Source organism: Microcebus murinus, chromosome 5 (genome assembly GCF_040939455.1).
Source record: "Microcebus murinus isolate Inina chromosome 5, M.murinus_Inina_mat1.0, whole genome shotgun sequence".
NCBI classification, from domain to species: Eukaryota; Metazoa; Chordata; class Mammalia; order Primates; family Cheirogaleidae; genus Microcebus; species Microcebus murinus.
Window position 1 is genome coordinate 7,299,856 of NC_134108.1, and position 18,036 is coordinate 7,317,891.

General features: G+C 44.7%; 1 protein-coding gene and 1 pseudogene across 1 annotated transcript in view; one reads left to right on the forward strand and one right to left on the reverse strand.

Moving 5' to 3' along the window:
• Positions 1 to 18,036, reverse strand: part of IGF2R (insulin like growth factor 2 receptor) — a 107,526-nt gene that overhangs the window by 75,699 nt on the left and 13,791 nt on the right. Inside the window, exons 2-4 of the mRNA XM_076002814.1 lie at positions 9,259 to 9,398; positions 3,003 to 3,121; positions 1,158 to 1,256 (exon numbers count right to left, since the gene is read on the reverse strand). Coding sequence (XP_075858929.1) covers positions 1,158 to 1,256; positions 3,003 to 3,121; positions 9,259 to 9,398 — 358 coding nt within the window. The remainder of the gene's footprint in view (positions 1 to 1,157; positions 1,257 to 3,002; positions 3,122 to 9,258; positions 9,399 to 18,036) is intronic.
• On the forward strand, positions 4,073 to 4,651 carry LOC105868591 (large ribosomal subunit protein uL6 pseudogene; annotated as a pseudogene).

Consider the following 18,036-nt stretch of genomic DNA (forward strand, 5'->3'; position numbering starts at 1 on the left):
AGACCGTCTTGTCTTTTACAGATGACCATATTTAAGAAATCAGGGATAATTATTATTCAGCACTTGATTAGATCTTTAAAAAGCTAACATCTCTTTCTGCCTTTCTTAAACTACATGGTATTAGGCCACCAGTACAACTTACTGATGGCTGCCATTTGTAAGTTCCTGTATCCTAAGAGAATCTTTCAACTCAATCCTTAAAAACTGAAAACTAACGGAGAAAAGAGAGAATAATCAATCCACTAAGACTGTAAAGACAGGGACCTCCTCGGAGATCTGGGGGTGGCAGGGAGAAGGTGCAGACGGAGCACCGTCACCCTTGCCCACGCCAGGGACAGTTGGGGGCAGAACAACGCCCGAGGTCCCAGGCTGGGAAATGACTTGACCAAGAGAGCCGTTATACAACATGGTGACTACAGCTAACAGCAATGTACTGCATTCTTGAAAATCACTAAGAAAGCAGCTTTTAAGTGCCCTCACAAAACAAAACAGTAAATATGTGAGCTAATGCATGTTAAACAGCTCGATTTAACCATTCCACAATGTATATACATATCTTGAAACATCATGTTGTACACAATAAATACGTGTGTGTGTGAGAGTGTGTGTGTACATACACACATTCTGTATGTGTGCTGGCGGGGGAGGGGGGGCTTGGGTTCACAATTCAGCCAGAAGCCAGCCCAGGCCTGAGGAGAGGGACCAAACAATGGAAACAGGCAGAGGGGGCTTATCAGAGCAGGATGCACCACAGGCACGAAGCCAGGTGCAAAGGAAGACCAAGCAGTCAAGGTCAGAAACAGATGGCTTCTGAAGACAGGCAGAATCATCTAAACCCAAGCCCAACCATGTTACTCAGCTTACTTACTGAGTTGCACAGCACCAAAAAACAAGAAGAGCTAGCTTGCCTTATATGGGCGAGCCAGTCTATTTCCAATCTGGACCAAAAATCACATCTTGTGATATTTTAAATGCCCTGTCCTAAAAATAAGAACCACCCAGAAAAGTTTTAACTATTAAATCACATGGTATCTCTGCTCAGATGGAGTTTGAAAACTTAAATTTTCATCCCAAAAGGTTAAGGAGTCTTTCAAATGCTACAAGGTCCACGGAGTATACTTCATAAGCACAGAACCTTCAAGTTCCCTTGTTATTACCTCCTTATTAGCTTTAAATATGTCTTTCTTGCAGGCTGCAGTGGTCCTCCACTCGAAGTAGTGCACACATTCTGTCGCAGTTACAAATTCAGGAGTTCCCTATTTAAAAAAAAAATTTTTTTAAATAAGTTACCATACCATACATTGTAAAGTTTCTTTTTAAAACTAGGACACAGTAAAGGATACTGAAATAAAAAAGCAGCGGCAAGAAGGGCTGGGGGGGAGGGGGGACACAACTATTTTAGCTAAACGAGGTCATCGCGAGGTTCCCAAACCACAGATTCTGGTGCGGAAAGCTTCATGAAATCATGTTGGAATTTTAGTACGACTAGTCCAAAACTGTTCTACTGCCCCAACTATGTCAGTACAGTAAAGCTCCTGGGAAGTAATCCTACGAGTTGTTCGACTCTCACAGTCTAAATGTTCTCTTAACCAAACGCCAACAAAATCTGAGCCAGAAACCGTGACCTCATGCTTCCTGTGAAGAGGCCCGTGAGGAGCCCATCTGCGTCCCACCCAGTCAGTCCCCCGCCCGGACTGCGCCCAGACCCCCGCCCTCGAGGCGCCTCCTGCTAGACTTGACCAGAGCGGACTATAAAACCGGTCAACCACAGCACCAAGGGGTAACACACATGGCACAGCAGGAATTAACCCCTACACTCCACGTGCAGATCTGGGACACTCTCCTTCACGGGTCTGTTTCTTATATGGCAAACACAGAGTGCTTCAAGGAAATTAGTTAAAGCAGCAGCAATATATTTTCTTCTATAACATAAGCCTTCAAATTTCATACTGTTGCAAACAGATTTTTTATTTTTAAGGTTTCAATGTGCATGACAGCGCAATTAATAGGCTGATCCAAAATTAACAATATTAGTTCTATTTTCAAAGGTCTTCAGATGAGACGTTATATAGGGCTGAAGATGCAAAGGTCACAGACGCAAATTCTAAAATGGTATTTCAGACCAATCTGGTAGCCGCGAGTTTCACTCAACCCGACTTTCCTAAACACTTGGGTTCTTACTCTGATTCGAGAATACGCATAGGATTTGTGTAACAGTTGCTTTTCCTACAAGCTAGCAATTACTTACTGCAAGTCCCTTTCTAGAAACTAAAGACTAAAACCAACAAATCACACACAATATGCCTAGAGTAAAAACAAACATGCTTTATACAGTGATGTCCCTTTTAAACACAAGGTAATGCCCTAAAGGCTTGGGACCCATTACCTACTGGCCATGGCTTCTCCTAAAAAGATGTTGATCTCCCCAATTTAATGTAAACGAGAAAAGAAAAATATATTTTAAAAAAACTAAACACATTGCCTTAAAATCTAACAAAATGAAATGCTAGGAGATTGCGTGTTTTTTTTTTTTTTAGCGACAGGGTCTTGGTGTGTCCCAGGCTAGAGTGCTATGGTGCAAACATAGGTGACTGGAGCCTAGAACTCCCTCCTGGGCTCAAGTGATCCTCCTGCCTCAGCCTCCCAAGTCGCTGGGACTACAGGCATATGTCACACCAGGCCCAGCAAGCAGAAGTTTTAGAAAAAAAAATTATGCCTGTGACATAAACATTGAAAAATGTGCTGAGTTTTACACACACCAATCACTTTGAATTATAGTCTTACACAGAATGTGGCTCAAGTTTCACTTACAAATTGTAACTATAAGTTTGAGGTGTGTTTACTTATTGGTTCTGGAGGGTGGTGGAGATTTGGTTAGGGTCTTTCTATTCGTGTTTTTAATGTTGCTCACTTACTCTTCCCGGAACAGCATTATAGCAAGAACGCCCAAGGAACAGACACTTTTAACGAAAGAAATACATAAAGTGACCGTGTGCACTCACCAGGGATTTCCCACACAAGAAAGTGATGCTGCTCTGGATTTTGTGACCCTGCTTCTCACAGTCCACTGTTGTGTTGAATTCCAGAATAGATGTGGCCATACTTCGCAAAGCAGAGCTACCTATTTGGAGAGTAAAGACAAATGCACAGGCTATAAAACACACATAACTATACAGCTATTTCCAAGGAAAAGCAAATTAAAAGTGGCATTACAATCTAACTGAAAGCTTATAAACTTGCAAAATTGTCCTTCTCCAGAATTCTCCACCTCAGAAGCGGCAGCCCTACCCGCCTAGTTATTCAAGCCCAAAGCCATTACCTTACCTTGAGTGCTCTCTCCCCCTAGACTACTACATTCTAACACATCAGAAAGCTCCGTCTCCAATCCATTCCATTTCCTTCTCTACTGCCACTAAAGCCACTACCGCCTCTACCTGCACTCTGGCACCAGCCTCCTAATTGGTCCCCTCGCCCTCACTCTAGTCTCATCCCTCTCCACCCCTATCCCATCCATCCTGTACCAGTGTGATCTTCAGAAACATTAACCAGAGCATGTGTAACTTAGCTCCTGAAACTCTTCAACACTTCCCATCACACATGCTGTAAAATCAAAATTCTTTAGAAATGCCAACAAATAGAGTGACCATGTCTCAGCTGTGTCTGGGACATTAATAATACAGAATAAGAAGGCTATATAAAATCAATATGATGGGGGTTGGCAGAGCAATGAACTGACAGACTAGAATAGAGACCAACAGACTAAAAGAGAAAGCAGAGGTACATATGTGTATCAAACTTTGATGAGCCCAGAAGTAACAGATCAGTGGGAAAAGAAAAGGCTGTAGAGTAAATGGAACTGGAAACAAAATGATTATCCACATGAGAAAATATAAATTGGATCCCTACCTATCACTGGTTACAAAAATCAACTCTAAATGGATTAAAGACATAAACATCAAAATCCAAATTTTAAAACTTGGTAGAAATCTTAACAGGAAGAAAAATTTCTTAAGACTGAAAAACATTAACTACAAAGGAAAAGACTGAGCTCTTCGCTGCTTCTGCTATGAGAATGAAGGTCATTCTCAGCAATCAGACTGTTGACATTCCCGGAAACGTCGACGTGACTCTGAAGGGACACACACAGCTATTGTGAAGGGCCCCAGAGGAACCTTGTGGAGGGGTTTCAATCATGTCAACGTAGAACTCAGTCTCCTTGGAAAGAATACAAAGAGGCTCCCGGTTAATAAATGGTGGAGAAAACCAAAGAAACTGCCCATGATTCATGCTACTTGTAGTCATGTACAGAACATGATCAAGGGTACACTACGGCATTTCCATTACAATATGAGGTCTGTGTATGCCCACTTTCCCATCAACAGCATTATCCAAGAGAATGGGCCAATTGTTAAAAAATGCAAAATTCCTCGGGTGAAAAATATATCCAAAGGTCTAGATGAGGCCAGGTGTGCCTTGTTCAGTAGTCTCAACCCAGGAAGATGAGTTAATCCTTGAGGGAAACATTCCGCTTGTTTCAAATTCAGCTACTTTGACTCAGCAAGCCACAATAGTTAAAAACAAAAATATCACAAAGTTTTGGGGTGGTATCTATATCTCTGAAAAAGGAGCAGTTCCACAGGCTGATAAATAAGATCTGAGTTGTCCAGCTACAGAAACAAGACGTGGGGTGATTTCTAAGACCTATGTGTGATATTTTAGTAATGAAGTAAAAGACTTCTGTTGGTCTGGGGGATGGAAAGTAGAAAGACTGATAAGGTTTACCTCCTCTATTTGAGATTTTATATTCATCAAAAAAGAGTTTAAAGGAAAGAGAAATGTTATACAACGGGAGGTAAACAGAACTGGCTTCAAAAACATCTTAGCGGGGGGCGCGGTGGCTCACGCCTGTAATCCTAGCACTCTGGGAGGCCGAGGCGGGCGGATTGCTCGAGGTTGGGAGTTCGAAACCATCCTGAGCCAGACCCCGTCTCTACTAAAAATAGAAAGAAATTAATTGACCAACTAAAAATATATATACAAAAAATTAGCCGGGCATGGTGGTGCATGCCTGTAGTCCCAGCTACTTGGGAGGCTGAGGCAGGAGGATCGCTTGAGCCCAGGAGATTGAGGTTGCTGTGAGCTAGGCTGACGCCATGGCACTCACTCTAGCCTGGGCAACAAAAGTGAGACTCTGTCTCGGGAGGGGAGAAAAGAGAAGAGAAGGAGAGAAAGCGACAGAGAGAAAGAGAGAGAGAGACAGAGAGAAAGAGAGAAAGAGAAATAGAGAGAGAAAAATAGAGACACAGAGAGAGAGAAGTGGTGTCTATGAGGGGACCCGGGATCAGGGCTGCAGCACAGCACCAAGCACGTGCCCTCCTTCTCCTGCCTGCCGACCTGCGTGCGTGCGAACATCCGCCGGGACGAGCTCTTCCTGAAACAGCGGGGGTCTTTTCTAAACTCTTTTCCCTGACCTGCTCGGACAAAAGGGCGCAGAAGCCCAGCCAAAGCTCGGTGACCTAGGACGGTGCCCAGTGGACAGCTCCATGAAGCCCCGCCCACAGCGGGCCTGTCTGGGGCGGGACCTGGAGATTGCACCGCGCAGGTGCGCAGGCGGTGGGGGAGGCAGGGGCGCGCGGGCGTGGGGGGGCGCGGAGGCGCGCGGGCGTGGGGGGGGCGCGGAGGCGCGCAAGCGGTGGGGGGGCGCGGAGGCGCGCGCGCGGGGGCCATGGAGGCACGTGGGAGGGGGGCGTGCGGCAGCGCAGAGGCGCGTGGGGGGGGGCGCGGCATCTCCAGACAGCCTTGCAGGCCACAGCCCTCAAACCCAGGGACCCTGCACACTCCTGTCCCCCCACAGGGTGAGCCCTTCGTGTCGACAGCTCTTGAGGGCCCCTCCTAACTTGCGGGGCCTGTGCTCAGAAGATTACATTACAACCATAGTGTTGATATTTGGGATTCTAAAAGGAATGCCAATATATTTGGTATGTTTATTGCAATGGTGTTGTGTTGTGTTTTTGAGACAGAGTCTCACTCTGTTGCCCGGCTAGAGTGCCGTGTCGTCAGCCTAGCTCACAGCAACCTCAAACTCCTGGGCTCAAGCGATCCTCCTGCCTCAGCCTCCCGAGTAGCTGGGACTACAGGCAAGTGCCATCATGCCCGGCTAATTTTTTGTATATATTTTTAGTTGGCCAATTAATTTCTTTCTATTTTTAGTAGAGACGGGGTCTCACTCTTACTCAGGCTGGTTTCGAACTCCTGACCTTGAGTGATCCCGCCCCTGCCTGCCTCGGCTTCCCAGAGTGCTCGGAGTACAGCCACGAGCCAGCATGCTCAGCCCTATTGCAATGTTTAATATCAAAGTTTGTTATGAGCAACTGATTTAGGCTTATGACACAGTATTAGAACACCTAACAGAATTTTAGGTTTATCACATTTATAACATTAAACTATTCCATTTATAAGAATTATTGTTGGCCGGGCGTGGTGGCTCACGCCTGTAATCCTAGCTCTCTGGGAGGCCGAGGCGGGCGGATTGCTCGAGGTCAGGAGTTCGAAACCAGCCTGAGCAAGAGCAAGACCCCATCTCTACTATAAATAGAAAGAAATTAATTGGCCAACTAATATATATATATATATAAAATTAGCCGGGCGTGGTGGCGCATGCCTGTAGTCCCAGCTACTCGTGAGGCTGAGGCAGAAGGATCGCTTGAGCCCAGGAGTTTGAGGTTGCTGTGAGCAAGGCTGACGCCACAGCACTCACTCTAGCCCGGGCAACAAGCGAGATTCTGTCTCAAAAAAAAAAAAAAATGAATTATTGTTATACTGCAGTTTTCTAATTGTTAAATCAGACCTCTGAAGTACTTAAAAAAGGAAATCAAATACAGTTGACTCTGAACAGGTTTGAACTTCACAGGTCCACTTAGATGTAGATTTTCTTTCTCCTCTGCCACCCCTGAGACAGCAAAACCAACCCCTCCTCTTCCTCCTCCTCCTCAGCCTACTCAGTGTGAAGACAAGGATGAAGACTGATGGCTGGGCATGGTGGCTCACACCTGTAATCCTAGCACTCTGGGAAGCCAAGGCGGGAGGATCGCTCGAAGTCAGGAGTTCAAAAACCAGCTTGAGCAAGAGCAAGACCCCATCTCTACTAAAAACAGGAAGACATTAATTGGCCAACTAAAAACGTAGAGAAAGCCTCCCGCTGGAAGCCTGAAAGGTACCTGTCATGTGTCTGGGAGTAAAAATGTGATTAGAAACTGCTAGTTTATATCATCAGCAACTTAAACAATAACTTAGCCTTTACTCATCTAGTTACCTTCAGCTTCTCGCCTTTAAGCAACCTTTCTATCCATTGGGCCGGCTTTCTAAAGACACCTTCCATCACAGGTAACACCTCCCTCATGAACATTACAAAGAACATGTAATGCATCTACTACCTATCAGAAAATATCAACTCTCTTTCCTCTGTTTCTAAGCCTACCGTAACTTGGTTGTACTCAAATTTTGTCCAGTGAGGCCAATCTCCCAAATCATGCTAGTAACTTGTCTGAATCTGGCACTAGTCTATCAGTCTGTGTTGTTATGCTACACTATACTACTGTATCACCACACTCTACAAGACACACTTTCATTACCCAAAAGTATTAAAGTCAAGTGTTATAATAAAGTCAAGAAGAAAACTACCTTTTTCCTCTTTCTGAAAACCTCAGTAACGGTGGCTCACGCCTGTAATACTAGCACTCTGGGAGGCCGAGGCGGGCGGATAGCTCGAGCTCAGGAGTTCGAAACCAGCCTGAGCAAGAGCGAGACCCCGTCTCTACTATAAATAGAAATTAATTGGCCAACTAATATATATAGAAAAAATTAGCCGGGCATGGAGGCGCATGCCTGTAGTCCCAGCTACTCGGGAGGCTGAGGCAGGAGGATTGCTTGAGCCCAGGAGTCTGAAGTTGCTGTGAGCTAGGCTGACGCCATGGCACTCACTCTAGCCTGGGCACCAAAGGGAGACTCTGTCTCAAAAAAAAAAAAAAAAAACCTCAGTAAACTTGCCTACAGACTCACTTGTGGCCTCTGTCTAAATCGTCAATGAGAAAACCGACAATCTCACCTGTAAGTTTCCTAAGTATATCACCAAACAATAACATTTGCCTGGCCCGACAATCCAGAACAACTGGTGCTTTCTCAGACCTCTCTCTTGGGCCTCAAATCTCCCTGGCCCAGTGTTTTCAGTCTAGAAAGTCTCTTGTGTTTAGAGAAGGAACTCAAACAGGGGATGGGCCTCAACCAGCAGACTTGGCACTGCTGTGACTCCTTCCTCGAAACACTGCTTTCTAAAAGGTCCTTTAACTGTGTCTAGGACTTTCCAATCAAAAGGAGGGACGGAGCTACCACAGGAAGCCACCCCCCCCCGCAAATTCAAAAACCTACCTAACATCCTCTTCCAGATCCCATGCCCTCCCCAAGCACACAGTGCTTCCGCTTCGAGACTGTCCGCCATGAGCAAACTTCACCACTCCGACTGCCTGGGTCGAAGGTCACCACAGCCATCTCCATGTTGCCAAGCCCCAGGGCCACTCACCTGCTCTCACGTTCGCCCTGCCTCCCTTTCGAGAGGCGTGTGCCCCTGCCTCCTCTGCCTGTGACCAAGAAGGCTGTCAATCCACTGGGACCCACCTTCCTCACAGAAGGAAAGGGGGACCCAAAAGGGGTACAAGCGGGGAAATCAAATGAACCCCAGGAAAGAAAGGGTTGCACCTTCTTCTCTGAGAATGCCAATCCTCAGGATTAATCTTTAATAGAAGCCTAACACCAGAGACCACCTGTGAGGACACACAGCCTGAGCACCAAACCAGCGCAGAAGACAGCTGAAAAGGCACAAGGGAGTGTAGGGAGGGGGCACGAAGGGAAATGGAGGTGAAAAGGGGAAAATAGTAAAGTTAGAGTTTAAGAAAAATGTGGGAGAGAAGGAAGAGCCACCTAAGAAACATCTCTCTATATCAAACACACCTCTACATAATTCTTCGTAACCACTGCCTGCATAGTATCCACTAGACGACGGAAGCAACCTGATTTTATCTCATACTGGACACTCAAATTGTTACCACTTTTAACTATTATAAAACATAAAATACACACTATGTATTATAAACATATACATATGAGTGTGTATATAGCTACTTATAATAGCCATACACATGAAGTCATTTTTGCAAAACTGAGGGACCACACTGCCCGTCCAGTAACTTAGGCAGTTTTACTCACCCACTGAACGGTAACTGTCTGTCTTCAAGTCGTGCATGCAGACGGCACTGGATGACCCACACTGGGCAATATTCACATCTCCACAGACGTTGATTTTATACAGTATGTTATTTGCAGTATCAACAGCTTCCCATGTATAACTGGAAAAGAAGAAAAACAACTTGTCACTGTCACTGACTTGCCAATAATTAAACTTCTCTTTATATTCAAGCCACATTTGCTTAAAACTACCACAAACTACAAGGTGCTTTCATTAGCCAAAAATACTAAAGTCAGTTATATTAAACTGATGAGAAGTCAGGGCAGAAACTACTAAATATGACCCCGCTCCGGTTAAACAAACACACTCTGAAGCCACCTCAGGACTCGGCCATCACCAAAATATGAAAATCATGAGCTATAACCACGCCACGGCACTCCAGCCTGGGTGACAGGCCAAGACTCCCATCTATTTAAAACAGAAACAGGCCGGGTGCGGTGGCTCACGCCTGTAATCCTAGTACTCTGGGAGGCCGAGTTAGGAGGACTGTTTGAGCTCAGGAGTTCAAGACCAGCCTGAGCAAGAGTGAGACCCCGTCTCTACCAAAAATAGAAAGAAATTAATCAGACAACTAAAAATATATAGAAAAAATTAGCTGGGAATGGTGGCGCATGCCACCATTATTTTTTAAATAAAAATTTAAAAACAATCTACCATTGATTTAAGAATAATCAACTCAGATAATTTCCCAACAATCATGTTGAATATAAGATAGTATATAATCCTTCCAATCACACGGAAATGCTGAAAAGCCAAAGGATTTTCAACTCTTTATTTTATTAAAAAACTAGCTATGGCATCAAAGACAGTTCTACTGGTTTTACCGTTTATAGCCACAGCTCAGATCTGAACTGACAAGATAAGGCTGTGCAAATGAGTCAACTATATGATGCGAAATCAGACAAAATTTAGTTTAGGTTGATTCACTACATCAAGCATTAAAACTCATTGTTCAAACCTCTGGCAAAGCAGACAATGAGTAATCGCTAATGAATCAATCCATATGCTTGGGGCAAAAAGGTTGGTGTTTTGTCGGTTCAGTCACAATAATTATTCTCAACTCTCTACTCTTCCTTGGGAGAATGCTTTGTCCACTTTGTAAAATGGGGACCAGTTTCCTCGGCAAGAGCAGAAACAGAAAAAGGGGGAGAGTGACTGAAAAGTTCCTTGTAAAATGAAAAAAAAAATGTCTTACTATATATAATAACTTTCATTCAACAGGACTGCTGAAAGGAGGGCAGAGAAGTTAAACTGGAAGTGCTTAGACTGGCCTGCCCAGGAGCCGTGGAGGGCTGGGTGCAGGACCGTTTGGCTTATCTGAGCTCACCCAGCACAGCACCTCCTGGCAACAGGACGCCTCCACACAGAGGTAGCAGTCCACCCCCCAGAGCGCCCATGCACACCGGCGGGGTGCTGACTCAGCACAAAACTATCAGGCCACACACCCTCCCTGCCTCGAATCCGTTTCCCAGTGGCCAGTAGCCCCGTCCAGCAACGCAGGCGCCACAACCATCCTGAAACTAGCTCTGGGGAACAATCAGATCCACATGCCACGAAGCCAAGGGACACAAGCACACAAGCACACCAAGCAGGGTGGCAGAACTTCCAGCCACCAAATTGCTGCAAACCTGAAAAACAGGTTGGTGTACTTAAGTGCTGGCCTTGTGGGGTGTTGTGACTACTACACTCAGCTTCTTTATAAGTCATCTCCTATGGTCAGGATGACCAAACAGCATGAGAAAACCCAGGTATTATCGGCCACAGAGAAAAGTCATCAGTGCTTGCTTCCTATGCCCTTCGTTAACCTTTATTCATTTGTTTCACAAATAGGTCTGTGAAAGGCACAGGAGAGTAGGCAGTGAACAAAGCTGACAAAAAGTCCCTCCCCTCTTGAAGTGTACATTCCAGTGGAGGACAGAAAAATAAATATTATCAGTAAGTAAACAAACACACAGGCTAATCCCCCCTGCTAATACCTGCTCTGGTGGAAACATAAGAGCACAACAGACAGGAAATGACTGGTAGGGACTGCAGACTGGGAAGACTTCTAATTCGAAGATGGCATCTGCCCGGAGATGTGAATGACAAACACAGCAACTCTGGGGGAAACACAGCAGGGAGAATGCTCCACGCGGACAGCCCAGCCACGGCCAGGGTCCTCAGGCGGGAGTGAACAAGGCACATTTGCAGAAAAGGGGAGGGCACTGTGGCCAGAGCGTGGTGGGGAAGAGGAGAGCAGGAGGACCCGCTGGTCACCAGGACCCTGCAGGTTAAGGGAACAGTTTTGATTTTTTTTCATCTTTTTTTTAATTTAATAATTTTCATTTGTTTTTCTTTATTATTTTTTTAATTCTTTTCTTTTTCTCTTTCTCTCCCAGTTTTGATTTTATACTTGAAGCAAAGGAAGGCGATTCAAGACACTATGACTCTTTCTTTAAAATGCTATGCCAGTGCTTTCATTTGCAGAGTATTAGTAAAACTTTTCTATTATTAAGTATGGTTGATTCAGGGAAAATGCTAATCTCTTATTCAGGACCAGGACAGCAGACAGCAAACCTAAAACTGTAGCAGTGGGCCGGGCGTGGTGGGTCACGCCTGTAATTCTAGCACTCGGGGAGGCTAAGGCAGAAGGATCACTCAGAGTTCGAGACCAGCCTAGGCAAGAGTGAGACCCTGTATCTACTAAAAAAAAAAAAAAAAAAATAGAAATTAGCTGGACAACTAAAAATATATACAAAAAATTAGCCAGGCACAGTGGCGCATGCCTGTAGTCCCAGCTACTCGGGAGGCTCCAGCAGGAGGATCACTTGAGCCCAGGAATTTGAGGTTACTGTAAACTAGGCTGACGCCATGGCACTCTAACCGAGGCAAGAGAGTGAGACTCTGTTTCAAGAAAAAAAAGAAGAAACCATCAACAAAAAAAAAAAACGTAGCAGTGGCATCAGAGTATTTCACAATCCTAAGTGTACATGATAGAGGCAGATAAAGGTGATCATTTAAAATGAGTCAACTTGGTAGGAACCAACGCTAAAAAAAACCCACGCAGCACCTAAACACTACGCTTTTCTTAAAAATGAAATTCCACTGCCGATTTTGCATAGGTGCTATTTAAATAAGGTGAGTATAAAAAGCATATGTGTTTATGGAGAAGAAAAGAGATGAAAAAAAGAAAAATGAGGGATATTTCCTGATTATCTGGAAAACTGAGCTTCTAGAAAGAAAAATGTCGCTCTCTTTGATGACATTCTTTCCTGCATTTGCATTTCATATTTGTTTTGTCAAGATTCATCAAAATGTAAGTGGGTGTGGAGGTAGGGAGGGAAGCTCCTGTTACAGTACCTGCACCCCGACTTTTTCAGGGGGATGACCTCACCACTTAGCACACAGGGCAACGCTGCTCCAGGCTTGCGCCTCCAATGCCGTCGCAAACCCGTCAGCAGCACCAATATCTCAGAGTTCTTACATCTCTTAAAAATGAAGAAATGGTCACAGAAGGTTTGTAAACTGCACTACCAAGACATCTGCAAGCTGTCAGGACTTGAAACATTCTGATTCCAATGGACATTACGTCTGCTTTAAAACAAAGAGCTAGCACGTAGTAGCAGCAGGAGCACAGGAATAGTCATTCAGTTGAAAGAATCTCTCTGAAAAATCCATGAAGCATATTCCAAAAACTGTTAGGTACTTTGGTATGCACCTTGGTTAAGTTATCACCTAGATATGCTTCTGCCAATAGTAAATATTTTTTAAAGACTATTTCATAATAAACTTGAAAGTCAGCTGGGCGTGGTGACTCACGCCAGTAATCCTGGCACACTGGGAGGCCAAGGCGCGTGGATCCCTTGAGGTGCGGAGTTCAAGACCAGCCTGAGCAAAAGCGAGACCCCATCTCTAACTAAAAACACAAAGAAATTAGCTGGACAACTAAAATTATATACAAAAATTAGTCAGGCATGGTGGCGCATGCCTGTAGTCCCAGCTACTCGGGAGACTGAGGCAGAAGGATTGCTTAAGCCTAGGAGTTTGAGGTTGCTGTGAGCTAGGCTGACACGACGGCACTCTAGCCAGGGCAACAGAGTGAGACTCTGTCTCAAAAAAAAGAAAGTCATATAAATATCTGATAGCACTGTTTAAGAAATTGCAGGTTGGAAACTAGATGATTCTTGATTTCTTTCCAGATTAAAGGCCAAGCTACCAGAATGGCCTAGGCTACAATCACTCTTAAAATTAAATTGATACTGAAGTTTAAAAGCACCATGATCATATTATAGAACCAGAGAATGGTTTCAGAAGCAATAAAAGTATTAAAAACTAAGTAAAACATAATGGCATCTTTGAGGAAGAAGAAAACTTTTGTCTAAAAGTCTGTGCACTACAAAATTCTCTATCTGAACACGTACAGCCAAAATTAGGAAACTCTATTGCACAACAGTATGGCTCACTTAACAGCCAAGCAAGTATGACCATTCAGCTGAGAGTCCCAGAAGAAGGTACATTGTAGACTAAGTCATTTGAGTTTACACAAGTAAAGACTTAAAAAAAAAAAAAAAAAACCAGAAAAAAATGAGAGCAACATATTAGATCAAAGAGAAAACTAAGCAGTGATATTAAAATTTTAAATTTTAGCAACAAGCCTCTGGAAAAAGCCATCTGCAAGCTGTGTGGAAATGCAGCCTTCACCCAAACACACACACACACACACACACACACAAATGTTTTAAATATATGTGCTACAATAAGGAACTTTTGCAGCAGGTCCCTCTAGGAAGCCCTGTGGGCATTTTCTTGCAACTCTAACACTGTCTATGTCCTGTCTTCTAATAAATCACCGACTCTATGCTACATTCCGTCTCACTGGAAGGAAGCCGACAGGACGCACCGAGGAAGAGCAGGGAGAACTGCAAGGAAGAGCAGGGACAAGCTGCAAGGAAGCAGCTTGTCAACTGGAAGCACCCCCAGAACCCCTGCCTATTGTCCCAGCCTTGAAAAATCCAGCTAACATTCTCAAAGGAGGCAGCCGCATCACAGCATTGCTCTTCTGGTTATGAAGCTGTGCAAGAACCTTGGTTCTGAAACTAGCAAAAGCAAGCAAAATCCTTGCTATGGACAGCCGGTGGTCCCTCTCCCACTTTCAAAAAATCCAAATCCATCCCCAGTCAAGCCTGAGGATTCTAGACACACATGCATGGCATGCCCACTCCCTGCTGAGGCCACAGCTCTGGCACCGGGTCCCCCACACAGTCCATACAACTCCACGGTAGCGTCTTCTGGGGCGGGACAGTTTAACGCCCGCCCTCCCAGGACAACCGGCACTTGCAGAATCAGTATTCACCCAGGGGCTGAGGACAGCAACCTTGGAGTAACAACACGTCACCGCACAACCCACCACAGGCCCTGACATCTGAGCCGAACCTGCCAGGCACTTGATGCCATTACTCAACTCTCCCACGTGCCCGGGAAGAACAAGATCTGGCCCAACCTCACACAACTGTGAAGTGACAAAACCAGAAATGAGCCCGGGTCAGTCTGAGCCCCAAGTGCTTTATTTTCCATTTTAAAATAATTTTTTTAACTTTTCAGAAAACATTTAGTTTCAACTACAGCACTAAAACTGGCAAAACACCCACAAAACTTTAGAGTTCAAATCTTGCCCGAGTAAATGCCAAGGCGGGAGGATCGCTTGAGCTCAGGAGTTCCAGACCAGCCTGAGCAAGAGCGAGATCCTGTCTCTATTTAAAAAAAATAAAATGATTTCCAAGTTCCTATCATATACCAAGTTGTCAACCATCTGCAGTACGATATGATTCAGTGAAATGCCAATTATACCGAAAAATTAAAGTCAGCCCTTTACAGCTCTTTATAGTAACAGATACAGTGGTCCCCCCACCCCTTACATTCCAAGACCCCTGTGGATGTCTGAAACCACGGACAGTACCAAACCCTATATATACCATGTTTTTTCCTATGTATACATGCCTATGATAAAGTTTAACTTATAAATTTGGCACAGTAAGAGATGAGCAACAATAATTAATAATGAAATGGAACAATTATAGCAATATACTATAATAAGAGTTATGTGAATGTGGTCTCTGAAAATATCTTAAGATTTTTGGACAGCAGGTAACTGAACCCTTGGATGAGAGGGGACTAGTGTACCATCGCACGTTGCTTAATGATGCACACGCATTATGACAAATGTGTCATTAGACAGTTTCATAGTTGTGCGGCCATCACTGAGCATACTTACACAAACCTGGATGGTACGGCCAGCTGCCCACACAGGCTACAAACCTATACAGCACGGGACTGTACTGAATACTGTAGATAACTGTACCACAATGGTAAGTGTCTGTGTATCTAAACATAGGTACAGCAAAAACGTGGCACACAAAAGACAAAAATGGTACTATATTGGGAACTTACCGTGCTGGGTAGGGCATGTACCATGAATGAGCTTGCAGGACCGGAAGTTGCTCCGGGTGAGTCAGGGAGTGGTGAGTGAATGTGAAGGCCCAGAGCATTACTGTACACTTTCACATGACTAGCAATGCAGTAGGTTTGTTTTCACCGGCATCACAACGGACACGTGAGTGATGTGTTGCACTTACAGCGTTACTACGGCTCTGGCATTACACCGACTATGACACTAGGCGATAGGAATTTTCCAGCTCCACCATAATCTTACGGGAGCATGGTGCATACGCTGCACGTCAGTGACCGAAATGTCCTTGTGTGGCGCGTGGCCGGATTTGTAGACATTCCCTTCTCGTTTTCAATGTCGTAGTTCACGTGGATCGCTGCTTGGAGAGTAAAAGCAGACTCCTCAGAGTGGCTGAACCCAGCTGAGGACAGCCTCCAAGAAAGAGCCGTGAGCTGTCCGAAGATTCAGACTATACCATGTCATACTGAGCAACAGATCACATGCTTCTCCTAGCTCGAGTTCTTCCCCAAGTGTTAAACTTCTGCTTTTTACTCTCGGTCCAGTTCTGCTTTCCCTTGTGCACAGTAGGAATTGCTAAACATCAGGGGCATCACCTTCTGCAACCTCCCTTCCCACACCCCACACATTTCCATGGAAATAGCATCAGTTCCCCCGGCCGCACCTTCCCGCCGCTGCACCCTCTTTACTGTCCGTATCCGCGCTGGTTGTGGACTCCACTAAGAAGAGACACACGTCTATTTTGCCTTCCTCATAGAGCATTAGTTTCACTGCACGATCAAATAAAAAAATAAAAATAAAATATTTTGCCTTCCTCGTCTCAGATTCATACTCTTCCTCTGACTACTTAGCTCAGCAGAGAGTCCCACAGTGAGTGATGTCGGGAACTCAGAAACATGCTATAATACAATCCAACCACCGGGCCCAGCAGGAAGCGGGGGAGGGGCAGAAGTCACAGACAAGGCAAAGGACTTCAGAAGAACTCTTGATTTTAAAGTGAGTTCTGTGGCCGAAATACACCCTGGACATGGGCAATTAATTTAACCACATAAACTTAAGCACACGGTCTGAATCCTTCCCTCAAAGAAAGCTTAACACCGTTGCTCCTGGCTGTAATAAGGTCCCCGCGTCTGCGGACTCTCTCCCAGATCTCTGCAGTCAGTCCGCGTCTGGTCGGCGACACACAGGCTCCATTTTCACCTCATTTGGTGGAAATTTCATAATATCCTGAGAGGTGTTGGCAGATTACCAATTAGAAGGAAGCACACAAGTAACAGACTGCCAACCAGCCCAGGGACAGGAAGGTGTGTCTGCCTCCCTAACACAGTCCCAGCAAGTGCCACAATTAAAACCGTTCCTGGTCAAGACGAATCAAGGGGCAGCAATGAAGAAGCAAATCTAACTGGCCAACACCACTGCCCAGCGTTTGGAAAGCCCAGTAAGGAGAAATGCAGAGCCGTCTCCACCAAGGAAGTCCTAAACATCCGTCCAAAAGAAAGAAAAAATTCAGAGGAAAAAGTCATAGAGATACAGACAGCTATACAATGTTTTTAAACTATTTGACACTGGTATCTTAATGTGACATCTCTCAAAAGTTTTTATATATGTCATCACTGAATGCCTGCAAAACTGCAATTTGGAGTTCTTTCATTTTAACAACAGTTAACTTCTAAATTAAAGTATGTAAAATTCCATGACCAAGACGCATGGATGGTATGGGCCCCGGTGTGGTGGCTCACGCCTTTAATCCTAGCACTCCGGGAGGCCAAGGCAGGAGGATTACTTGGGCTCAGGAGTTCCAGACCATCGTGATTAAGAGGAGACTCCATCTCTACTAAAAATAGAAAAATTAGCCGGGCATGGTGGCGTGTGCCTGTAGCCACAGCTACCTGGTAGGCTGGGGCAGGAGGATCACTTGAGCCAGGAGTTTGAGGTTGCAGTGAGCAACAATATGATACCACTGCACTCTAGCCGGGGCAACAAAGTGAGACTCTGTCTCAAAAAAAAAAAAAAGAAAGTACAGTACACCCAATCCCTTAAAGAAAAAAATCTTAGGAAACTGGGTTCCTTCTCTCCAACACAAAACATTTCCAAGAACTATCATTCTGTCCCTTCCTCATTTATTGCCATATATCCATACTCTTTTGAAATATATTTTAATTCCCTCACTCCCTGTAAGTCTTGGGGTTATGGTAATGATCATGTAGCTACTAAACATTTTATTACTGGCCTACAATTATCAGCACATAAAGCAGGATAAAAGAACTACTAAAATCTAATAAAATTAATAAGCGCA